Raw genomic sequence first — 26,943 nt, 5'->3', positions numbered from 1 at the left:
ATAAATTACAAATATAGACATTAATAGTTTCAGATCTTTTATAAAAATGTTACAAACAGATATGATACCAAGGTGTTGTCATACTGACCACTTATGTCATGGTGTTCCTGTTTGAATCAAGCAAAAAAATGATTGATTCAGATAGGAACACCATGACATAAGTGGTCAGTCACTTCTTTTTGTATAAACTCAACTGCAGCAAAGCTGACCTATGGTTTTGAAAGTCAAGATAGTGACTACCATTGGGGTCAATCACTGGTACACAGTATCTCTGGGTCATAGTTACTATTTTTTCTTGATCTGCATTTGGTTTACTAGATGCTTTTACTTTCTGAAAAGTCACTGACTACACATTTATGATTTGGGTAGTTCTCTCAATGTACCTTACTCGTCAAAAGAGTTTTTACACAATTTACACAATTTTACACAATTTACACAAAAATTAAGTCCTTTCAAATATAAAAATCCAGCAATTCCCCTCCTCAGTATCTACCCACAGGAAAAGAAGTCATTAAAAGGAAAAGATATTTGCACATTGATGTTTATAGTAGCACAATTTGCAATTGCAGAAGTATGGAATCAGCCCAAATGTCCTTCAATCAACAAGTGGATAAAGAAAATTTGATACTTGTATACCATGGAATACTCAACCATAGAAAGGAACAAACTAATGGCATTTGCAGCAACCTGGTTGGAATTAAAGACCATTATTCTAAGTGAACTAACTCAGGAATGGAAAACCACACATCGTATGCTCTCACTCATAAGTGTGAGCTAAGCTATCAGGATGCAAAGGCATAAGAATGATACAGTGAACTTTGGGGACTCACGGGGAAGATTAGGAAGGGGTTGTGTGATAAAAGACTACACATAGGGTACAGTGTACACTGCTCAGGTGATGGGTGTACCAAAATATCAGAAATCACCACTAAAGAACTTATTAATGTAGCCAAACTCAACTTGTTCCCCAAAAACCTATTGAAATTTTTTTTAAAAAAGGAACTGTACAGTGGAATTTTGTCTTTGGGCTATAAAGAGTTAACAATTCTTGTTTTTGTTTGTGTGTTTGTTTGTTTTTGAGATGGAGTCTCACTCAGCCACCCAGCCTGGAGTACAGTGGTGTGATCTTGGCTCACTGCAACCACCATCTCCCGGGTTCAAGCAATTCTCCCATCTCAGCCTCCAGAGTAGCTGGGATTACAGGCACCCTCCATCATGCTCAGCTAATTTTTGTACTTTAGTAGAGAGAGAGTTTCACCATGTTGGCCAGGCTGGTCTTGAACTCCTGACCTCAGGTGCTCTGCCCACCTGGGTCTCCCAAAGTGCTAGGATTATAGGCATGAGCCACCGTGCCTGGCCTTATTTGCTTCTCAGCAACAAATGTTCTTCTTTGGTGAATTTGGACTATACGTTACCACTTATTTATTCTAACAAAGTACACTTTCTCCCATGGTGGAACACAACAAAAAGTCTATAGGTCTATAGTTGGCCTCAAAGGCAATTAGAATTTTATTGGAAATTGATATTTGATTGTTTCGATCAATGTTTTTCATATTCTTATTTTGAAGTGATGATTTGTCGCTCTCCTGCTACACTTAGTCAAAGGAATGTAGGGAGGATCAAATAAAATAATGTTTGTGAAAGTATTTTAAGTGCCAGACTAATAGGTACCATCACTGCTATCATCATCATGATCATCATTACCATCATCAGCAGCATCCTTGTATTTACCCTAGACTAGAAAAGATGAGCTTGACATATTTGTCATTCCTTGTGGTTATTTTGCTTATTTCTTATATCATGAACACTAGACTGCCTCCTGAGCTAGAAATTCCCACATCAGGGAGAGCCAGTATGTGGCAGGATTGCCTGGGTGCCATCCACACTGAAGGAAAATCATGAATCAATCACAGTAATCTTTTACAGCTGAGCATGGCATTTGCGTCAGAATTCTTCTCAATACTGCATTTTAATCGTTTAAATTTGATATGTGAGAGCAAACCTATTTCCCATCCTGACCTAGGCTCTAAGGCTATTTCTGTAGAGGTAAAAATTACAGATTTATAGCATTAGAAGATGAGAAGGGCTGTAAAGATTTATGAAGTCCAGGGTTTATTAAGTGTGGTCCTTCAGCCACCTGCAGCATCATCTGTGAATTTCTCGAAAATGTAAATTCTTACCCTCACACCCCAAACTACTGAATCAGACACTCCAAAGTTGGGATTCTAGAATCAAGGTTTTAACAAATTCTCCAGTGATTCTGGGAGTTATAAAGTATGAGAACCACTGCTGCAGTCCATTCCCCTCAGTTCTTGCTCATAAAGAATCTCAGGTGTCCAGGTGTCAAGCAATTTTCCCAAGCCGATCCATGGAATTAGTTGCCTAACAGAAACAATAACCAACTTTCCAATTCCCAGGTGATATATTGGTCAGTAAGTTTAAAAATGCAACAAAAAAGTCCCTCAAATTTCTACCTCCTTAAATTTCTAATTGGAAATGCTTGTCATTGCCTGGCATCTTTTGGGGACTACCTCCTAACATGTTAGTCTCTATGGTTCAGGTGTAGAACCTTGGATGGGCTCAAGATCTCATTTAGCCAGAGAATCTCTCAATCCCCTCATTCCTGCCAAGAACGCAGACACTAGAGGTCACACGTACCTGAAATTTTCAGTCTTCATTGTCACCTTATGAAAAAAATCCTGACTGAAAATAAAGTCAGTACAGAGAAAAGTGAGACTGAGAGATGGACAGAAAAAAGTGATAGTTTTCATGACACTGTTTCAACCTCAACTCTGGTCTAGCTCAGCCTGGAAGATACAGTGAATTGGCCTGTTACGTAAATGGCCTCCTCTCCTCTTGTGTTTACTAATTCTTTTGCAAGGGCATTATTTTTAACACCTGTAGTTTAATCACCAGAGAGGGTGGGCTATGCAGGGCAAGGTTCTCCACCGAGTTTCTTTCCAACAGGTTCCCTTCAAGAACGCCAAATGCTGCTTTAACTCTGATGCTAGTTCCCCTAGAACACTGACAGAACTAGAAACTTGTAATAGTCTCCATTTCTGCTAATATATTACATAGCATATTCAGAACAGAGTCCCTGGACAGCCATACCACACTTCATTTTACAATAATGAGAGGCAGAGATCTCTTCTTTGGTGCACTGAGAAATATTAACCGGGAACTAAACAATTCACAGAGGCCAGTCCTTTGTCAAGATCAATCTCCCCCAGCTATGTCAAGGCCCTTAATACATTCTTCTCATGAAAATCTTGCCCGACGGAAAGTAAGATGGAATGCTTCTTCTACCACCATGCTCCTGCTCCGTCTCCTCCAGTTTCCTCTATGCCCCCACCACCTGTGGTTTGTGGACACATTTCTTAGCAGAGTTATCTTCCTTCCTCCACCTCCCCTCAACCCAGAGCTCTCTAGATGACACCCCCACCACTGCACTGCCATGGTTTCTCTCCAAAGCTCCAGTTCCTTAGTTTCTGTCCTTATTCTTCTCACAGTTTCCTGTCCTGATCTCCCCTTTCTCCTGCTTCTCATCTAACTTGTTCATGATATGTTGCTCTTCACGTGGGTTCTTTTCTCAGTCACTGCTTCTCCCTCCCTAGGTTTTTTCTGAATGATCTTTTCTTTCCTCTGATTTCAAGTACCACCAAATCTATGGATCCATCCTAAACCTCTTCCTCTTCCTTCAGCTCAGATTTAATGTAAATGATGAAGATATCCATAGTATCTTAAATTCAGCATATCTAACCCCTAAAAATGCTCATTACCTCCCACACCTGCCCATTCCTGTCTGCACGATCTCACTGGTCAGCATCACCATTCACCCTTCACCTTAGCTTCACACCTGACCTTCATCTTTGACTCCTCCTCCACCACTTCCCACGCAGCCAACCCTCAAGCACTGCCTTATCTTTCTTCCTATTTAGTTATTGAATCCTAGTTTAGATGCTTATCATTTCTTACGTCAATTATTGCAGTTGCCTTTTAATTGGTTCTCCTGCCTTTAACCCCTCCCTGCTTATAGCCACCAAATTAATCCCATGTGAAATAAAAATCTGTGTTGCCATCTTGCTTCTGTATGTCCAGGGGCTCTCTAAGTTTGCAGGAAGAGAACAAACTCCTTAGCATGGTGCAGGGGCACACAAGCTCCTTGCCTGGCACTTGTGCACTCCAGAAAAATTAAATTAATTCTGTTTCTCTCTCCTACTGAGCTGTCTCTCTGTCTTTGTCCATGTTCTCTCCACTGTCTGTAAGCACTTCCTGTATCTTCACTTACTATTCCACTCTTACCTGCTAAGTATCAGCTGAGGCCTGACCTTGCCCAGGATGCCATTCCTGACTCCACATGGCTAGACTGGATTCCTCCTCTGAGATTTTATTAGCCTGGTGCATGTCTCTTTTTCCAAATATTTTTAAGAAATCATTTCTTTGTAAGTCCGCCTCTGCTTTGAACTGTGACCTTCCTGAGAACAGGAACTGCATCTATTTATCTTTGTGACTGACTGGAAGTAACAGCTTAGTGACTGCTTCCTAAATGGATGAATCAGAGGGCTGGTGAGGTTGATAATGCATGGGAGTCCGAAAACACCATTTATCGAAAGTACACCAAAGATAAACCCATTTAAATGGAACTATTTTAAATGGGCCATACTGAGCCTGCCATCAGAATCACCAGAGTGTCATTAGCCCTAATTATCTTCCTGAATTTAATTGATACTTAACAAGGTAGAGCATTAGAGGAGATATTTATTCCTCTAATATTCATATCATAACATAATGCACTCTTGCAAATTCAAAATTACAGCTTTGTGACCTGAGGAGGTAAAACATAGTTTGCCTAGAGAAAAAGTGTCCTTCAAGCATACCCGGAGTGTTAAGAAAACATGAATTAAGAAACTTCTTGACAAAATGCAAATATCCTTTTCCGTCCATCTGTTCTATCTAATATTCTTTAATACATGAAAACTGTAAAAATTAATAAAAGATGCTATAAATGTTACTGCTGAAGAGAGTCCTACAGGATGAAAGAGGTGCGTTTCAGCCTCATTAATCACCACACTGCGAAGGCATTGGGAAAAGATTCATCCCTCATTTGTCAGGTGATAATTAAAATGATCACACAACATGAACAGAAAGAAAAAGTTCCTCAAGGGCTACTGTGTGGGCAGGTGACACCAATCTTGCCCCAAGTCATTATCTATAGTGAGCCGAAATAAGGAACTCTTTTGTTTAGGGCCAGTGAACAGGCTGGTAAGGTCTAATTTTCAGAGATCCGAATTAGAGAGCTGGGGCAATGGAGAGTGATTTCATTTAAATGAGTGTACTAGAGCCACATGGGCCCACAGACAAGGGTTGGCCTCTTCATTCTTTCAACAACACTCTAACATTGAGTGGCCATTGGCTGTCTGCCAGGCATGCTGCATGTACTATTTGATTTTCACTATAAACCTCTGAGGAGGGTACTGACACCACATTTCACAGACGAGGAAACTGAGACCCAGAAAGTGAATGATTTGTCTGAGGTCTTCGAGGAGCAGAGCCAAGATTGAAGCCCAGAGAGTGGGCTCTACTCTTACACACACCAAAGTGTGGTTTGTACCAACAGCAGCAGCATCACCTGGAAGTGTGCATGAAGTGTAAATTCTTGGGCTGTGCTCTAGATCTACGGAATCAGAAACTCTGGGAGTGGGGTCAGTACTTCGGGTGGTAACTAACCCTCCAGGGGCATCTGCAGTGCTTAACGTTGATATCCATCACGTTCTTGTATAATACCAAGTTTTAGGGCAGGGCTTCTCAAACTTTAGCATGCGTGCAAATCATCTGAAGGATTTGTTGAAATACAGCTCTGATTCTGTAGGTCTGGGGCAGAGCCTGAGAATCTGATGGTAGTGCTTCTGGTAGTGCTGGTTTGTGGACTACACTTGGAGAAGTAAGGCCCTAGACTGACTGTAAGCACCTGGAAGCCAGGTTGGCTTTGTTCCTTGCTGTACTCCTGTTTAGAAGACTAGCTGACCCAAGTTTTATGTTGGATGAATACACCATGAGTCAGGATGTCTACATGTCTGACGTATGGACTGCAGAATTGGTGTGAATATATTAATACTGATAACTTGAAATGCATCTGCCCAACCTGTCAAAATTTCTAATCACAATGTGATCCATCACTGATACTCATGAACTACCATTGCCCATTGATGTGACAGATTTTTCATTGTTCTAATCTTTTGAGTGAATATGGCACTTTGAATTTGTCAAAGGGAAGTGAACAAATCATGTTTTGGAAAACGGGGCAGGCTGTGGGAAGGAAGCCAGAGAGAATGAACCAAGGTTTGAGGAGTATTAAAAAGAGATGCCAAAGAACTAAAAACAGAATTACCATTCAACCCAGCAATCCCATTACTGGGTAAATACCCAAAAGAATATAAGTCATTCTACCACAAAGGCACATGCATGCATATGTTAGTCACAGCCCTATTCATAATAGCAAAGACATGGAATCAACCTAGATGTTCATCAACAGTGGACTGGGTGAAGAAAATGTGATAAATATACACTATGGAATAGTATGCGGCTGTAAAAACAAGAATGAAATCATGTCCTTTGCAGCAACACGGATGCAAATGGAGGCCATAATTTTAAGCAAACTAACGTAGAAACAAAAAATCAAATACCTTACATTCTCACTTATAAGTAGGAGCTAAACGCTGAGTACACATAGACACAAAGAAAGGAATAATAGACAGCAGGCCCTACTTAAGGTTGGAGGGTAGAAGGAGGGCAAGGAACAAAAACCTACCTATTGAGTATTATGCTCACTACCTGGGTAATGAAATAATCTGTACGCCAAACCCTAGCAACATACAGTTTACCCATGTAACAAAACTGCACATGTACCCCCTGAGCCTAAAATAAAAGTTGAAAGGAAAAAAGCGTAATTCTCATAACACAAAAAAAAATTTAAATAAATAAAGGACACTAGGGAGATAAGTGATTTCCAGTTGGCTAAGGCTCTGAGCATTGCTCCACATTCCATCCTACCTGGACTAAAAGTTAGAAAGTCATAATTTAGGGTCAAAAAACGGAAAGAGTTGGAAAAGCAACGGACCTCCTTTTCTACTAAAGTGGCTCAAAACTGTTGGAAGAAGTTGAATCAAAGTTGATATAAATGTTATTAAAAAAACTTTAACAGAAAAAAAAAAGTCACACAATAAACCTTGAATGAAGAGTTAATGAATGGATAAAGTGTTCAGAATGGCTAGACCATAATGACATGAGCATGAAAATGAGAAAAATCAAAAAGTAGATCGCTTTCTGGATCTCCTCCAGAAAGTGAAAAACACACTTTTCTAAATCCGTGACAAATATCTGGGTCCTTCAAGGAATCAAATATTTTAAAATATTCTACAGGACACAAGACTATAGCTCTTCTTAAGTGAAACACTTGAGCAAGGTAGCTCTTGAAGTATCTGGGTTGACTGAACATTGATAAACACAGTACCTTGATTGTAATCACTGGGCTGCAGTGATTTATAAAAAATAATTCCAAAAATTGATTTTGGACACATTACAAAGCTCAAGAGCAGGACTTCAGCATGTTTCTCATTCTGCCAGAAATCCCCAGCAGAACTGAGAATAACGCTGAGCTGTATTAAAACGGTAGCATAAATATTACTTTGTTTGATTAAAATTTAAACAAATTGTAATGAACAGATACAACGGCTCTTTTAGACTTTATATTGACCACATTTAAAGATCAAACGGCCCAACAGGAGTACATGACTTTCAAGCATTCTCAAAATTAGTATTTTGACTAAGATCTTTTGAACTAATATTTATAGAATATTTATGTAACTGGGGCAACTTAATATTCTAAACAATGACAATTCTTCAAAGCATTGCTCTAAAAGGAGGAATTTATAGTACATACACTATTAGCATTTCATGACTGACTCATACAGGATAAATTTTGACGTAAAAATCTGATGATCCCTAAAGAGAAGCCTTCGATATGATCATTACAATAACTCATTAATAAGTCTATGAAGGGCATAACCAAACTCCATGCACATACCATTTTTTAATGATTATGGTCAGAAGCAGTATTAATTACCTTTTAAAGCACAGAAATACAACTGGTAGACCAAAATAGAAGACTATCCCCTGCTTGCTAGCCCAGTGCCCATCACCTCTATATTACCTAGAATCACATCCACTTTGGGGTCTATTGGGAATAGAAAACACAGGTATGTATCCTGATTCAGAATAAACGAAGCTCCTTGATGTTACATTGTAATAGCTTTTCCAAAAGAGATTCCAAACATCTTTTGCTTATTACAGATGCTCTGATATGCTGCCCAGCCACTGAGAGGGCTGCCAGACAGTTGTCAGATAACAGCTCCCATTGGAACCTCTGGCTGAAGAGAACCACTTTGCCCAAGTTTGCTACCTTTTCCTAGGACAGGCAACACACAGTGACTGAGTGCTGTGTGCATATAAAGGCCCCGACTGTTAAGTCCATCTGTAAATGCTCGTTCTGGCTTCAGAATGTCTGAGGCATCTCTGAAGACGACTGAATCCCAGCTTAACTTCTCCTACTGTCCAACTTTCTTCTGTGGTAGCTTCCCCAACAGGTGTTGACCCAAAGAGCACTCCCTAATAAATCTTTGGCATGTTAGTCACAGCATAGTCTGCTCCCCAGATAACTCAAAATGTAACAGTTAGTAATCAAAGAACCAAACATGTAGCAATTACTAATCAAAGTTCTCCTTGAACAACTGTCTTTATGGAGAATTAGGGGCCATGGTAATAGGACTAAAGCTCCGGATCCTGGAACCATGCAAAGTGCATGATTGACCCAGAATGACCTTGAATTCTCACTGCCTAAAGATTGAGCTGTCTGGGATGGGCCCAACCACCTTGTCCCTGCAGGAGGTATTGTATTACATATTTGGTGGTAGAGATGGGGGAGGGTAGGGAAGGCGGGAGTGTTTCGTACCCCAAGGCCCAAAATTCTCCAGATGTTGAGAAGCAGGTAATCCTAGACAAATGCTATAAACAAACAGCTGAAATCCCAAACCAGAAGGCCTAGCACCAAATTGGACTGCTTAATTCCCCTGACAAGGCCATGTTCTCACACCTACCCTAGAAAAGGCAGGACAGCAGAGAGAGCAAGTTCTCTGCACTGGAACACAGGATCTCCCTCACAACCTCCCACATGTCCAAAGGATGCCTGGCTTCTTCAGGTCTCTCTGAGGGCGCATGGGAGGAAGGAAGCACGTGGCTTTTCTTCTCTCATTGATGCTGGCTGCATGTGGCTTTTCCTTTCCCTATTAAAGTCTGCCAGTAGTGTTGGAATTTATCTTGAATTTTTGTGGCTAATAAATGGACACCTGTATAGGGCCCTCCTTACACAATACTGCTGACCACAAAGGAATGAACTCTGCTTAGTACCACTCATGGCTTTTCCAAGACATCAGAGAGGTTAATGGCTACCTGAAAAAAGTTGCTAGGAGAGCCATTAGTAGATTGACCAGGGCATCTGAATATCCCAGAACCAGAGAGCAGATAGCCTGAAGTGAGACGTTTTAAGTAGCTGAGCAGAGTTGACCATGCACTGTGAGCAAGAGCAGAATTGTCTTCAGTGACCCTGAGTGCTTCTTCAGCATGGCCAAGTCAACAAGCTAAAAGCATGGGGTGGTGGAGCCCCTATCCTTGATGAAGGAACTGTACCCCAGCTCAGCTCCCCAGGGACCACGGGCTTCCTCCCCATGACAGGAGGGCTATTCCTTAACCAAAGTCGTAGGACATTATGAAATTCATCTTGGACCCTGGCGTATGACAACTGGAGGCCCAAATGGGACCCAAGTTGCACCTCCGAAGGTCCTCTAGTATTTTCCACAAGAATAGCTTTGATTTATGTACAGCATTACCTTTTAAAACACATTCACATGGATTAATTCAGTAAGACCTCAGTAGGTTCACATCAACCTACTGAACCTTTCAAGGGACGTATTAAGTGATCCATACATTTTCAGGAAGAAAAATTGGAACATAGGGTTGGACAAAGGACATTTTCCTTACTGATTTAAGAAAAAAATTTTATAAAAGGCTAGAACTTGAATCACAGCTACTTGCACATGTAATAAATTATCTTTTTTTTAAAAAAAGATAAGATTACATGCAGCTTGTACAGAAATTCCTGGAAATATGGTCAGCATAATTTAAGCACATGATCTAAGCCCTGAAGCTTACTTTAAAACTTCCTTTGATAAAAGCTCTAAAGAGAGAGAGATCAGATGTTCAGAGGCTTAGGTGAGAGGAGGTTGGAGAAAAGGAGTTAGAGCTAAGAGGAAGTGACTGATGGAAAAGAACACAGAAGTCTATGATTAGGCAAGGCAGGATGCTCCATGTAGTCTGTACATTCAAAAGCAATTTTACAAATGTCCCCCAAATACACTGTATGATGTGGCCACCCAGGACAATTTGGCATCCCTGGAGCAATGTGGACTTGCTGTTTCTCTTCTGAAATGCCTGCCCTACTTCTGCTCCTCTGGGAAATAGGATACGTTTCAATAAAATAAGATCTATTCAATATATACATGCTTATCAGAGTCCCACTAGGTGCCAGATATTTGCTGGGGGCCAAATAGGAATAATCTGTAATGTAAGAAACAGACCCACCAATTATTGCAGTGGAGTGTAATGGATGATTGAAATGGGTCTTAGTCTTGTACTTTGAAGAGCATGAGTAATGACTACTTGATCTGAGAATGTCATATTTTGCTATATACATAGTTGCCTATAACTGCCATCTATGGAGGGAGAGTCACTCCATCGAGTTAATCTGCCTATGAAATTAAGAAGGGACATGAGTTTTATCTATGCTGATTCGAAATGTCTCCAAACCATGCCCTTAATTTGGTATAGTAATAGTAATTTGTAATAATGTGTCACCAGAAAGCTAAGCAGCATTGCCTTTCTGAGTTACTTCTCATAGAATCCCAGATCCTTAGAAAGTAGAAAGAACCCTAGAGACTAACCATTCTACCCTCCATGTAGCCCAAAAACCTCTTCTCCAAAATCCTGATAGCTGGTCATACAAACAGGAGGGGGTTTCATCTGCTTCCTTTGTTTGCACCGACATGATCCACTTAAGCGCAAGCTTGGTATCACATTACACTCTTGGAAGTGGTGATCTGCAGGGTGCACTTCTGGGGCACAAAAATGCTTCTAAAAGCCCCATGTCACCCCTGTGTATGACATGCTCATAAAGCAGATGTTTCCTAGTTTTAATTTTTGTGAACTCTCTGATGGATTAAGCCAAACATCTTGCAGCTTTATTCATTATTGCTACAGTGGATAATTTGTGCCTGGGGTAACAGTAATTTGGAGTTATTAATGAAAATGAAAGATAATTTTTAAAAGTATCTAAAACTCTGGCTGAGACAAAAACATGGAGTACTCACATGAATTTAATCCAAGTTTCCTTTTTCCACTCCAAAGGATAAATATTACTTTGGTTGCAATAATTTTTAAAAAAGGATGTTGTCACACATGGTCTTGTATTGTGCATTCATTGAACATACCTGCAACCCTTCAATGGCCAGTTTAAGGATTGAAGGTGTCAGTTTGGAGGCTTGTTTGAAGGAAAAATTACTCCAGTCTATAATTAAAATGAAGCCATTTATTTGAAGCTCCGGATCTTCGATTAGGACTTCCAACGACAGCAAGATGGCACGAAGGATGTCTGTGAAGGAGTTCCTGCAGCCAGAGCAGAAAGGAGAGCTGTGTGTGAATATAAGCAGGTGATAGCACATTGCGTGCTACAGTACTGGCCTCCACATGCCACTGCTCCATGAGCCCAGTCTGCAGGGTCACATTGGCATCCTGTACCCAAAGGGACTGAAAATACATTTGCTAAACTTCACAGCAATAATGCTTCAAGACTTGCAGGTTGGACACCTCCCTCGGATCCGCACCCCAAACTTAATGAGATGACCCTCCTCTGTGTTCCTGTGGCTTTCACCACAGCCCCAGTTGCATTTTGTTGAAATACATCCCTTACCCATCTCTCTCCCTCATAGAGCTCTGATGTCCTTGAGGGTAGGCATTGGGTCATAATCATAGTTGTTTCCCCAGTACCATGAATCATTGCTGAACAAATGAGGTGAGACCTCAATCAGAGGTGTTTATTTTGATGAAACCTCTTTTATTTCCTCTGTATTTAAAAAATCCTGCTAAGGGTGTAAAAATATTCATGCCATTGATGCTATTTTTTAGCTTCAATTCTTGGGTAGAGAAAAATAAAACAGGAAGAATAGCTTATTTTCAGTGAAGGTCTATAGAGTGTGATTTGGGAGGGAATTTGCTTTGAGTACATCAGTAACTATGACAACAGGCAGACCTGAATACAAACTAGAGTGACAGCTCTTCAGTGCTGTGTGTATTCCTCCACATCACATATGCCCATTCACCAGGTGATTTTTGTTTTAAATAATTTTCAGACATGAAGAAGTGATGGCAAATTCACTCTGTTTCTCTCAGTAAATTATCTGAGCTATAAATCTAAGATCTTAGAGGATCTCTAGATTCAGTGTTTTTCTTTGGTGAGCAGGAAAATATGAGCTTGGATGGCAAGTGATGGCAAAATCTGCTACTCCCTTCAAGTTTTCCTTAAAATCCGAAGCCAAGTCCTCTTGTAAAATTAGTGTGAAACAATCAGATTCTTAAGCATTCCAATCTGGTTCAAATGCCAATAACTCCAGATTAGAAATCAGGAAATCTGTGATAAAAATGTAAGCCAGGGCCGGGCGCGGTGGCTCACGCCTGTAATCCCAGCACTTTGGGAGGCCAAGGCGGGTGGATCACCTGAGGTCAGAAGATTGAGACCCGCCTGGCCAACAAGGTGAAACCCCGTCTCTACTAAACACACAAAAATTAGCTGGGCATGGTGGCAGGTGCCTGTAATCCCAGCTACTTGGGAGGCTGAGGCAGGAGAATCGCCTGAACCCAGGAGATGGAGGTTGCAGTGAGCTGAGATCATGCCATTGCACTCCAGGATGGGAGTTGCAGCGAGACTCTGTCTCAAAAAAAAAAAAAAAAAGTATGCCAGTAAGAATATATTGAATGCCTGGTATAAACTCAGTGTTATGCCTCATGCTTAAAGTTATAAATTAGAACGTCCTATTTCTACTTTCAAAGAACTCTTAATTTAGTTGGGGTGGGGTGGTAGATTAGCAATATGAAAGGAATAAATACAATTTGAGTAGTCAGGGAAGAGTTTATGGAGGGATGAAGGCTTGAGATAATCTTGAAGAATGGATAGGAATTTTATGGATAATTGGGAAAAGGGGGAGCAAAACTTTTTCAGGAGAGAGAAGTGACACAGATGAAAAATAAAGATATTAGCCCATTCTGTTTCTGTATAGTTCTTCTCACTATAAATCATTTCCTTATATTAAGCCACAATTTTCCTCCTTCAATCCACCCAGTGGGGGTAGTTCTGCCATACGGAAAAAACCCTCAAGTCTCCCCACACCACACACTTTCAACTATCTAAGCATGGTGGTCATGATACCCTACATAATCTCTAGACTTAAAAAAAAGTTGTAATTTTAACCATTTCTCATAGAAAATCATTCTCAATACTCTTTTTGTCATTATGGTTTCCTTTCAGATATATTCCCTTTTCATTTCTAAAGATGTCCCATTCCTGTTGTTGTGGAACAGGTTTTCACTGGGACTTTGTACGCTTTTGTTTTTCCTTTCACATCAAAACAATTATTCAAAGATCCAAGTCTTTTTCAGAGATACAGCTTTGTTTTGGAAGCAAACATTGATTTAAGAGGATCAAGGGAGCAAAGATTATGAGTTTAGGCAATTCCAAATGGAAATGCCCAATTGGTAAACTGGAAATGAGCATTAAGACATCAGGGAGTCTGAGCCTACATAAGCTTTCTTAGGAAGAGCGTAAACACAGAGAAAGTCAGGATGGAAAGGTTAAGCCTAAGGTAAAGCTTACATACAGTACTGCGGTTGAAGGTAGAAGAATTAAATAATAAAAGGGGAGAGGACCAAGGGTGTGTTTAAAAAGAAAAAGAAGAAGAGAATGTTTCAAGAGGCAAGGGTATGATAGATTGCATTACTGTGTTACTGATACCAATTCTTCACTTATCCCTGCATCCACACACTAGCTATGGCCTCATTGAGGATACAGTGTATTTTTTGTCTCTTGTTCATGTGATTTGATTTGACAGTAAACATTATTAGTAACTTTAACCACTGGCACCATGACAGGATGCCAATTCCAAGTCTAGCTCTTAAGAGACTTCAGATGTTACCACTTTTCTCTTGCTCTTCTGCCATTGCCACAGTAAAAAATATGCCATAGCCAGCATGCTGAACTGTGAACAAGGGTGAAAGACACACAGACCAGTGACTCCCCAGCCAACTAGCAGGTTTTCATTAGAAGTAGTGCCACCTAGGTGAACCTAGCCTAGATAAACTGCAGCTACCCACAGGTGCATAAACAGCAATAAATGATTGCTTTCTTAAGCCACAGAGTTTTGAGATGGTTTGTTACATAGCAATAGCTATCCAACAGCAAAAGGTAGTTAACAAAGTCAAATGGAAAGGAAAGATCAAGGAGAATAGAAAGGAGACAGGACCATTGCATTTGACAACAAGTTCTCTTTGGGGGCTTGTGGGAGAGCACATTTAGTTGAATGGTGAAGATAGAAATAATTAATTTTGAAGATCTTAAGCAAATTACTTAATCTCTATTTCATTTTACTCCTTTAACTACAAGCTGGCACATCTTTTCATCACATATCCACACTTATCTACTCCAAGAGAAAATACTGAGCTCTGCCTGGAAACCATTCTATGCATTTTGGAGACCAGAACCTTATTGCAGGACAGGCACTGGCAGTGAAGGAAATGTTATATTCCTGGGATGATCCCAGGAGAAAAGTAAAAGGATTATGGACTTCATTACAGTTTCCAAATGTTTGAATGCTTTACTTTTCCAGAGAAACTGGACAGGCAGGAAAGAGTTGCATGGACTGTGTCTCAAGTCATGAAGCTTCGCCAGTGTGGAGGAGTGTGAGCCTACCTCTTAAATTAGCTGCAGTGATTACCTTGATTTTCTTAGTTCTTGGCTTCCTTGTATGAATTTCCTTATTGTTTTCCTCTTCACTTTTTACAACATCCTCTGACTTCTGGAATCCTAGCTTTTTAAAATTTAAAATGGCTATCAGACCAAATAATTTATGTAAATACTCCACCCTCAAACACGTGGAGCATAACCCCCCCTCCATAAGTGAGCTGAGCATCGTGGCTTCCTTCAAAGGGTACAATACAGAAAGAGGAAGAAAGGTTACTGTACAGTGGAGAAACGCTACCTCAGCCAGGTGATTCAGTTCAACCTAGCCAGGGATACATCATGTTGACTGTATTTATTCTTCCTAAGGTGATGAAAATGGCACTTGACCTCTATGATCTTCCTCCCAAATAAATATAACCCAAGAGTAATCACGAGAAAAACATTAGACAAATTCCAATTGAGGGACATTCTACAAAATACCTGACTGGTACTGCTCAAAATGGTCGAGTTTATCAAAAAACAATGAAAGTTTTAGAAACTGTCACAGCCAAGAGGAACCTAAAGAAACATAAAGACTAAAGGTAATGTAGGATCTTGGGTGGGATCCTGGGACAGAAAAAGGACATTAGGTAAAAACGTAATCCAAATAAAGTATGGGCATTAATGAAGAATGTATTAATAATGGTTCATTAGTCATAACAGTAACACTCTCCTAATGTAAGGTGAAAATAATAGAGGAAATTAGAAGGCAGGACATAGGGGAAGTCTCTGTACTGTCTTCACAGTAATTGTGTAAATCCAAAATTGTAAATAATAAGTTTATTTTTTAAAAATAGATGCCTTCTAGAGTTTATAATCTACCATAATAAATCTTCATAAATATTCTAACAAGAATTCTAAGCAAACCAAAATGGACATAAGCAGTTCAGCTACTTTATGCAAATGGCAGAAATGAGAACAGAAGACATTTCTAGAGTTTCTTCATTCTACCAAATCATTTACATTTATATATGGTTTAACTCCAAAAACTCAGGGGGAAAATTTTTTTGATTTACTTTATTGCCTGCAATCACAATTCTATCAGAGTATTTTAGCACTTGTATCAAAATGAACTAACATGACAAATGGGTATTTACATTTCTCCCACCCTTTTCTATAATTTGCATAGCATTTATACAGTCAGTTATGGATATTAGTTTTGAATTAATTATAAGTTCAAATGTGATAATGTATGTGAGAGGACTGTGTGAACTGCAAATTGCCAGTGAAATGTAAAGAACTCTACTAGCAGAAAATAGGAAACTTAAACTTTTTCCCCATAAAGGATTTTATACAAATTAGGACTTAGTAAATGTTTATCTACAGGGATTTCATCATTATACTGTGAGCAGTTAGAGATTATGAATAGTGAGTCATTTTTAGGTTCTACTGCTGTACATACGAGTTAAGCACCTGAGGCTTTAAAACCAGCCATCCCATTACTGGATATATACCCAAAGGATTATAAATTATGCTGCTATAAAGACACATGCACACGTATGTTCACTGCGGCACTATTCACAATAGCAAAGACTTGGAATCAACTCAAATGTCCATCAGTGACAGATTGGATTAAGAAAATGTGGCACATATACACCATGGAATACTATGCAGCCATAAAAAAGGATGAGTTTGTGTCCTTTGTAGGGACATGGATGCAGCTGGAAACTATCATTCTCGGCAAACTATCGCAAGAACAGAAAACCAAACACCGCATGTTCTCACTCATAGGTGGGAACTGAACAATGAGATCACTTGGACTCGGGAAGGGGAACATCACACACCGGGGCCTATTATGGGGAGGGGGGAGGGGAGAGGGATTGCATTGGGAGTTATAGCTGATGTAAATGACGAGTTGATGGGTGCAGCACACCAACATGGCACATGCATACATATGTAACAAACCTGCACGTTATGCACATGTACCCTAGAACTTAAAGTATAAAAAAAAAAAAAAAAAAACCTAAGTCAACAGCACAATACAAATGAAATACAAAATAGTGGAAATTAGTAAGTTCTTACCAATGAGAAAGTATTCAAGTTTCAAGACATGGCCCACTTGTGTGTTGAGTTTTTAGTGGAGATTCCAGAACTTGATCCCAGGGCTAGACTCATAAGAAAAATGAGGCTATAAGTGATCAGAGAACCATGTAAAGATATGATGGGGTTGAAGGTGACATTTTGTTTAGAAGGAACAAGAGGCAGCCTCTTAGTCAATTCCGAAATCACAGGGCACATTCCTATACTAATTTATTGTGCTGCAGCCAGAAGTCTATTACAGACAACCCACAAAGTGAGAGAAAACATTTGCAAACTATGCAACTGACAAAGGACTAATATTCAAAATCTACAAGGAACTCCAACAAATAAGCAAGAAAAAGACAAACAACCCCATCAAAATGTGGGCTAAGGACATGAATAGACACTTCTCAAAAGAAGATATACAAAGGGCCAACAAACATATGAAAAAATGCTCAATGTCACTAATTATCAGGGAAAGGCAAATCAAAACCACAAACCTAACCTTACTCCTGCAAGAACGGCCATAATAAAAATATAATAGATGTTGGCATGGATGTGGTGAAAAGGGAACACTTTTACACTGCTGGTGGGAATGTAAACTAGTACAACCACTATGAAAAACAGCATGAAGTTTCCTTAAAGAAATAAAAGTAGATGTACCATTTGATCCAGCAATCCCACTGAATATCTACTCACAGGAAAAGAAGTCATTATAAGAAAAAGACACTTGCTCATGCATGTTTATAGCAGCATAATTTGCAATTACAAAAATATGGAATCAGCCCAAATGCCCATCAATCAATGAGTAAATAAAGAAAATGTAGTATGCCATGGAATACCACTCAAGCATAAAAAGAAATGAAATAATGGCATTCACGGCAACCTGAATGGAGTTGGAGACTATTATTCTAAGTGAAGTAACCCGGGAATGGAAAACCAAACATCGTATCTTCTCACTTAGAAGTGGCAACTAAGCTATGAGGATGCAAAGGCATAAGAACGACACAATGGCCAGGCGCGTGGCTCACGCCTATAATCCCAGCACTTTGGGAGGCCGAGGCGGGCAGATCACGAGGTCAGGAGATTGAGACCATCCTGGCTAACACGGTGAAACCCCGTCTCTACTAAAAATACAAAAAATTAGCCGGGTGTGGCAGTGGGCACCTGTAGTGCCAGCTACTCAGGAGGCTGAGGCAGGAGAATGGCGTTAACCCGGGAGGCGGAGCTTGCGGTGAGCCGAGATCCCGCCACTACACTCCAGCCTGGGCAACAGAGTGAGACCTCATCTCAAAAAAAAAAAAAAAAAAAAAGAATGATACAATGGACTTTGGAGACTTGGGGGAAGGATAGGGGGCGAATGAGATATAAAAGTGTACACATTGGGTACAGTGTATACTGCTCAGGTGATGGGTGCACCAAAATCTACTAAAGAACTTATCCGTGTAACCAAACACCACCTGTTCCCCCAAAACTCTGCTGAAATAAAAACAAAAAATAAAAATTTTTTATAAAAAAACTCTTTGGCCAGTTCTGTCTTTAAACCTCTTGACATCACACTTAATATGGTGATTTGCTTTTGGAAATTATTTAAGGTCCACCACAAACTACAAAGCGGTTTTGCAGAGGATTTTCACCAAATATTCGTGTCTTGGTTATAGGTGCAAAAACATTGCATCCCACCACATGTCTTCCTCTCTTCATCTCATTTGAAACGTCTTTCAAAATTACTTACTAAAATAACCATGATGTGGTTCTTACAGTTACAGAGTGTGCTTTGCCTTTCCTCTGATAATGATGTCTAAGCCAAGGTGGAGAGGCAAATATGCTCCTTCTGTATGTCTGCTGATGTATTTTGGCCTCTAGACTGGGGAAGAGTCCTCCTTTGGTAAACTGGCAATAGGGCCTGTACTTGTAAAAGGTGATTGGGCTTAACACTGTGGATCTGCCACTCACCAAACATGCAACCATCCATACAAGACTGAAGTTCATCAATGGACAATTTCCTGTTCCTTACACTTGTAGGGTTATTGCTAGCACTATCCAAAATAATATGTGTGAAGAAGCCTCCTATCCCAACAGGAGGCAGTATTTGTATTTACATGAATTATAGAGATATCCCTCTTAGTCACTGTTTTCATGATGATGATGGTAGCCGGACAATAGGGAGTATGCAAATTTTGTTTTGTTTCCAGGTGAGCTTATTTTCTCCTCTTCTAGGCCTGTGGGTCTTTGAAAAACTGTCTAAAATGGGAATTCATGTGAGACACTTTCCTAAATGGTTTCTAATAATTCTTACATAATTCAGGTTTTAGCTGAATGTGTGCCATCGTGCTCCTAAGCAAATAAATCCTTATTTCTCAGTGAGGTAATCAAGGAGAAAGAAAAAAAAATGTGTTCTGAAAATATGAGATTCAAGAAGTGTGCTAATGAAAAATGTTGGCTTTGCTCTAGTAGAATTAAAGTTAGCAAAAGGTTGTATTAAATTTACTACTCTGAATCTTAGCTGGAAACTTAAATTAGACAATCACTTTTCTCAGCAAAGTTGGTCACAGAGAGAACAGAAGCCTGGATTTAACTCTATCTCACATAATTTGATGAGGCTCACATTCTCAAGAAGAAAAAGGAAAGATGGAAGGGAAGAAGAAAAAAGCAAAAAGGAAGAAAGAATGGGAGAGAAAGAAGAGGGGAGGGAGGGATAGGGAGAAGAAAAGAATGAAACGAAAGGAAAGGAAAGGAAGGAAAGGAAAGGAAAGGAAAGGAAAGGAAAGGAAAGGAAAGGAAAAATCCTGCAACCAAATTTTCATCTCTTTGAATTTTATCTTATTTCAATCAGTACTGGAAACTTTTGGATTTGTGTTAGCATAAGAATATAATTCTCTGAAATACCAGAATAATGAGTTTTCTAACTTATTATTAATTGTAATTCAAGAATACTTGGCCTTCAAAACCTCAGCATCAGATTTTTAAAAATAATATATTGAATACTATTATATTCAAACATCTGATAAAACACAGGTGGAATTTTAGATAGGGAGTCAGCTACATTGTTTCAAACTGCTTCTGAATTTTTGGTTCAGTTCAGTTCACAGACGCTTGACTAAGAATAGTGTTTATTTTATAAAAACAGCTAGAGTCATTGCAAATGTGTGTCTCTCTACCAAGTATGGCAACAGTATACAGGGAGAGTTTGGGGACAGTCATCCTCAGCCGCAGTCCACCCCTATCTGACCATTGCTACTGAGGACAAAACACAAAGGGAAATGTTCTTGTCCAAGAACAAGGCCCTGATTTTGAAACAGTATAGAGAATATCGTGACAAAAACAGCGAAGACAGTATTCTCTCAAGGACAGCATGGAAATAAGAGCCTGTGTTCCTCCAGACCACTCCTGGCAGGCCTATCCATCTCCGGATATAGACACCAGAGTGCAAAGCATTCGTATCCACCACTTAAAATGACACTTGAAACTAAAGCTTTTAAATTCCAATCTGCCAGGATATTTTTTCATCTGTGTTTCTGCGGAGAAATAGAGTATGTATCACTGTGTGTGTGCATGTGCAATAACTCATCATTTACAGTTAATTTCCCTAGATGTTGTCTGTCCTCTAGTTCTTTGGTTTAAATAAAGCAGTGGTTTGAATACATAAAAAACCAACATTTTATCACATTTGGTCCAGGTGCTTCTATAGTCTCCCAAGAATTGAAGAGAATGAAATTAGTGTCAAATGCATCTATTTTTTCACTTCAAAATTTAATGCAATTTCTTACTATTCAATGTCTTCTTTTAAAAATGTTGAAGTACCTGCAACTGCAATAAGGAGTCAGGAGGCATTTGTTCAAAGATTTAATGATTCTGTACGCTGCAGAAGACACAAAGAGAAAAAAGTAATTTTACTTTCCTGTTAATAGGTGGAAATCAGTAGGAGACAGTAAAATATATGTGCATGGGAGGCAATGAGGGTTCAGAGTTCGGCAGAGCCTGATTTAAATCCCAGCTGTCCTATGTAAGCTTAGCAAGTAACTTAATCTCTGTGTGGTTTCATTCCCTCATCTGTAGAAGGATCACAGCACCTATACCTCACTGGTATATGCAGTGCACATAAAGACTTAGCAGCTCATGATAATGCACAAAAAGTGCTGATGGTCATGGTAGTCTTCATTATTACCTGAGTAAATATGACATGAAGGAGAAAATAACAGGAGTTGCAAAGTGCTTGGGAATTACAAGAAGGAGAGATCACTTATGATTGGGGAGTTTTGGAAAGTCTTCCATTGGGTCATGAGAAATGGGGAGGTTTGGACACTGGACATAGAAGGGAAAGGGCAGAAGGAGCCACATAAGCAACAGTAAGAGTTTAGCGTGTAGACACCATGTATTGGAGGAATGCAAAGTTTTCCTGTGCCATGGGGCAAATGAAAAGGAAGGTAAAAATAAGATCAAGAATGTGATTGTGATTCATCTCATTCTGCTTGGTGGGAGAACTGCTGACTGTTATGCTGATGAAGGAAATGATGGATTCTGTGCCTCAGGGAGATTTGGACTGGCAGCAGGAACTGTGGGTGCATCAAAGGGAGGGGACTGGAGTCTAGCAGCTCAGTTAGAGGGAAGTGATGCAATACACTGGGTGAGAGCTGAATGGAAATGATAGAGATGTGGGAGGAACCATGAAGGCTAGTAGCCAGGGCTTAGGTACCAATTAGATATGGGTGTGAAGACAGCAAGGACCGAAGGAACTATGTCAGGCAGGAGGTGAGTCAGAGGTGCTGTAGTTGTGTCTAGTTCTTACACAGTAGAATCAGCACCCAGCACAGTATCACACAATATTAATATTAACATTACTTGATATCAGGGTTGTCAAGGGTTACTCAGAAGTACATGGGCTGGTGGGGTCTACCAAATGTGATAAAATACCACCACAAGCAGGTGCCATGTCTGCAAGAGAGAATATTTCCTCTCTTATTTATAACAAAGGAATGCTTGCCCTGCTAGTCTAGACCATCAGCTCCACCCAAGCTGGGAGTGTGATGCATTTGCCTTTGAATCCCTGGCAATCACCAGTACCTGTACATAGTAGATGCTCGGCAAATGTTTCTTAGCGAAAGAAGGAAGGTAGGCATGGTGCCAACTTGCCTTGACCAACACTGAGATCACTAGTGGTTGAATTTCCTTACTCTTCAAAGTTTCTCATGCTCATTGTTGATGTCTGGTGTGTTTCCTTAAGCACTTTTTCTATTATGACTCACAGAGAACAATGTTTTACTGAGCACCTTGGGTCGAAGAGGAGGAAAGGAAGCAGATTTGATTCTGGTTTAGGAGAGGGCCATGCCTGCATTCACATAAGGTTAATGTAGTGTGAATGCAGTCAGTGATAAAATGCAGTCAAGAGCTGTGAATAACAAATGTTACAAACAGGAAGGCTTGTATACCATGAGACTCTCAGCCACTGGGAAAGATCTGGTCCTCAAACACCACTTTAAGACAGCCCAAAATACAAATGGGGAAGGGTTTATTTCATGTAGCTCTCTGAATGGAGATTGCACCAGGGCCCATAGAGAGCAGCAGCAGAAGAAATTAAAAACAAAACAAAAAACCATCCCAATGGAAGTGAGCTATGATCTTCCCATCTATTACTAAACAAGTATAAAAAATTAATTTCATGCTTGTCTATTCTAGTAAATCCCTTGGCTGAGGATCTGCCGGAAAGTAAAAACTAGGAAGAGTTTCAAGAATGCAAATAAGCGCTTAATACAGCTAAATTAGCATTGGTTTAAGCACTTCCGTTTGGGCAATTCTATTTTCAATTGAGGTTTACACCACGGTTTTTCTACACCCATAAACCAAAAGCAGGCAGTGGGTCACCAGATGTCTCAGCCTTCCTGTCTAATGACATAGAGTGATTTCACAATTCATGATGGACAGCATACACACACATATACACCCTGTAAACAAGCATCTTCTAAAATCACAAAAATATCACTTTGGGGATTATTCTTTAACTATTCCATGAAGATTTCTTGAGCACTAGGCATGGAGTTAGGATCATATCAGCCTACTCAGAGCCACAAACAGCAAAATCTCCCCCCGACATGAGTGAATTAAGTAAGATGGTCACATTACTCTTACTTCCAATGAAATTCAATTGACTCTTACTTCCAATGAAATATCAATATATATATATTGTATTTTTTGAGATGGAGTTTCACTTTTGTCACCCAAGCTGGAGTGCAGTGGTGCAATCCCGGCTTACTGCAACCTCTCCCCAACCCCCCACCCCCGCCCCCCAGTTCAAGCTGTTCTCCTGCCTCAGCCTCCCGAGTAGCTGGGATTACAGGTGCCGGCCACCACACACAGCTAATTTTTATATTTTTGGTAGTGGCGGGGTTTCACCATGTTGGCCAGGCTGATCTCGAATTCCCGACCCAGGTGATCCACCCGCCTCAGGCTTCCAAAGTGCTGGGATTACAGGCGTGAGCCACCGCATCTGGCCAACATTTACAGATCTTGCACTGGGTCCATGGAAATGTGCTAGTCACTACCTGAAATAGAATATTCTTTCTCCTGAACATATCTGACTCTTATAACTACAAAATCACTTTTGGAATAAGAAATTGGACAATATGATGAGGGTTTTTTTAAAGAAAAATATCTATCCTGTGGTACTACATTGCTTTGAATGATTTTACACTCCTGAGCTCCTTCCCTCTCGTTAATATTCTGCAATCACTCTTGCAATCAAGAGATACCTTTCTGAAATCATAAACTCTGATAACAGTGTGCAAGGCAACTTGAATTAAATAGTGAATTAGTAAAGCAACTCTCTAGGTATTGCCTTTCACGGAAAGCACACCTGTAACTTGAGTTAGAAGTGTACAGCATCTCGTAATTTTAATTAACTCAGGGAATTGCCTACTCCAATGAAAACTCCAAACCTCCGTATTTAATAAAGAGATCAATACATTCTAAAAGGATAACAAGATTTTACAACCAAGGGAAGTCTCAAGGCTCTAAAATTAGTTGCCTACAACGAGCAATCTCAACCCTGAAAAATATGGGTAATTCACACCTAATAGAAATGGATTGAACTTAGAGAGTCTGTAGTCTGATTTTAAGTTTTCAAAGTTGGTTTATCCTTTCTCATTTTACAAATTCTAGCCTTCTTAATCATAAGAAACTTAAACAGAGGCAGGCAATCAGATTCATGAAAGATTAGAAGGAGAGAGCTGTAGGAAATTATTACACAACTGAAAGAAAAGTCTTATATTCATAGGTAATACATTCAAGGCAGCTTTGATAGAAATGCAGCTTGTTGACTGTTTTGCAGGCTGGTATTCTTCTACCTGGGTATCATCCTTCAACTGTTTATCTTCCTCAAGACACATCATGGTTATTAGATTCTTGGAACTAGTAGGATATAAGACTGCTGTGACTTTCACATCTCTGAGGCCCAGGAACACCCTGACCATTGACTGCACTATTTCTGAGTTTTGGCACCAATAACGCAAGGCTAATGGAAAGAACTCTGGGTCTTGACCGACTCCTGTAATGCCCAGTGGGGGCTAACAAGTAACAATAATGATAGGTGGCTTGATCATCCTTCAAAACCAGGTTAAATATATTCCCATGGCCCTGAGGGGAAAAGCTTTCTACAAATGCTACCTATACTTCTTCCAGAACTGAGTATGTGCTTAACTTGGGCAGAAAAGTCCCCTTTGGAGGTTTCCAAAGTCATTTGGAGCCTAGAACGCTGTGAGTATGAGAGTTAATTGGCAGGACCAGATGTGTCAGGATAGAGATGTAGGAGTTCTTAGGATTTTTCTAGAGAAGGGCCCACAGACACACCCATGGCGCCCCAGCCTAGCCCAAGTCAGGCAGGTCACGGAGACTGAAGAGTGGCCTCACCCTCTCCCTGCACTCTCTTCATAAACCAGTGGGCTGAGAGCTCTATTGGACCTACTTTTGTTCCCTGATCAGAACATAGGCTCCAGCCTAATTCTAAGAATCAGAAACAAACAAAAGATAACATTTAATAAGTTTACAAAAGAATAAACGTAGGAACATGGGGTCAACATAGTTCATTTAACAACAACAACAACAAAACCTAGTGGAATGGTTGACTTTTCCTATCCAAAGTGCTGTGTGTTTGGAGAATTAATTTTACTCTACCAGGTAACATTACCCACAGAAGCTCTGAGGCCTCACTGGGAAATTATTTTATGAAAGTGGTGAAAGAAAACGTTGGTTTATTTTACTTAATTACATCACAAATTATCACTTGGCAATTCTCTAAGCAATCAGAGCCAGTGGTAATTATTTATCACTGCTACTTAACAGTAGCTACACTGCAGGAGATACTGTAAAACATCAGCGTACATTCCCTTCAAAGTGGGTCCAAAATATCCTACACTCTGAATAGCAAACAGAATTTGGAAAATGTGTTCAATATGTATATAGACACAATTTACATATTTTAAATTCTCACACAAGGAGAAAATACAACATTTTAGGATTTGGGATTTTGCTGGAGAAGGATGTCAGTGCCTATATTTATCTTAACAAAATCTCAGAGATTGTTCTCAATAGAGAAATCCTCGAGGAGACTGCTTAGAAAGATCAGCAGTTTAATTTCCAAAGGGGAAAAGAGGAAAAAATGTGAATGCTCAGCCTCTGGAAAGTTCTATCTGAAATTTTGCCTCCCACTTTAATCCTTGCCTGTGACAAGTTGATGACCCATTACCTATCCTTTTTCCATTAACTAAGTTACAAGGAGGGTTTTCCTAGTTCTGGCTCATATAGAACCTTCCCAGAGAAAAGAGCTGTCTCTTTCACCCACATTCAGAAATCAGGAGTCATACTTACCCACCTACATAATTCTTTGAACCCTGAGGCAACATATAAATATTGTAAGTAATTGCTGTCTACAGCAAGCTGAAGTATCAGGGAAGCTTGGGGAGAGAGTGAATTAAGATGGAGGCTGGTTCTTCCAGATGAATTTACAATTCAGATAGAATCAGGCAACAGAGAGTTAATAGGAATCTTTGTAATTATATAGTGATCTTCAACTGCAGGTAAATTCACCTCCTTCCCAATTGGGGGACCTCTGATAATGTGTGTAAGTGAGACATTATTACTGGTTTTCAGAATATTTAGAACCACTACCAGCATTTATTGGGCAGAGGGCAGTAATTATAAATATCCTGCAATGTGCAATATAACCCCCAGAATAATAACCCATCCAAATGGGAGTAACCTCTTTCTGTTGTATAATGAAACTCAGATCTGGAGGAGCTCAGTGAAACCAGATGAGCAGTTAGGTGTATAGTGGGTACAAGATTCCTGACTCCTAGGTCCAGTGTGCTTGACATGTCTGTGAGACTCACAGAACATTCAAAGAAAGAAACGACTGTCAGGGGAGACTGACCGATGGATGAAATGAGGAATATTATTTCCCCTTCTTCCCCACCTAGAACATTCTTTCCCTTCTCTTCACTGGGCTGACTCTTTCTCATCTTTCAGATCTTGGCCAACTGTCCCGTTCTTAGGGAGAACTTCCTACCATAGGAAGTCACAGAGTAATGACAATGACTCCCATCTTGACCAAACTCTGAGCCCTTTTCCTGAGTAGGCCTCATGCTTGGCCCATGTTCTCAGCCTTCAAAGTCCAGATTTAGCAAAGAACTCTGCTAAGCCAAGTTGTTGAGAATCCCCTTACCCTTGATATTAATCAAGTTCCTCTTTTTCCTCACTCTGTCCTTGACACCTGACTACGT

At 39.9% G+C, this 26,943-nt stretch overlaps 1 protein-coding gene across 2 annotated transcripts in view; it reads right to left on the bottom strand.

Annotated features, from left to right (window-relative positions):
- Positions 1 to 26,943, bottom strand: part of CLVS1 (clavesin 1) — a 208,730-nt gene that overhangs the window by 105,453 nt on the left and 76,334 nt on the right. For both annotated transcript variants that reach the window (XM_009213089.4, XM_009213090.4), the window contains exon 3: positions 11,598 to 11,772. In XM_009213089.4, the coding sequence (XP_009211353.2) occupies positions 11,598 to 11,772 (175 nt within the window). The remainder of the gene's footprint in view (positions 1 to 11,597; positions 11,773 to 26,943) is intronic.

This window comes from Papio anubis, chromosome 8 (genome assembly GCF_008728515.1).
Source record: "Papio anubis isolate 15944 chromosome 8, Panubis1.0, whole genome shotgun sequence".
NCBI lineage: Eukaryota > Metazoa > Chordata > Mammalia > Primates > Cercopithecidae > Papio > Papio anubis.
This window is presented reverse-complemented; position numbering and strand designations above follow the sequence as displayed.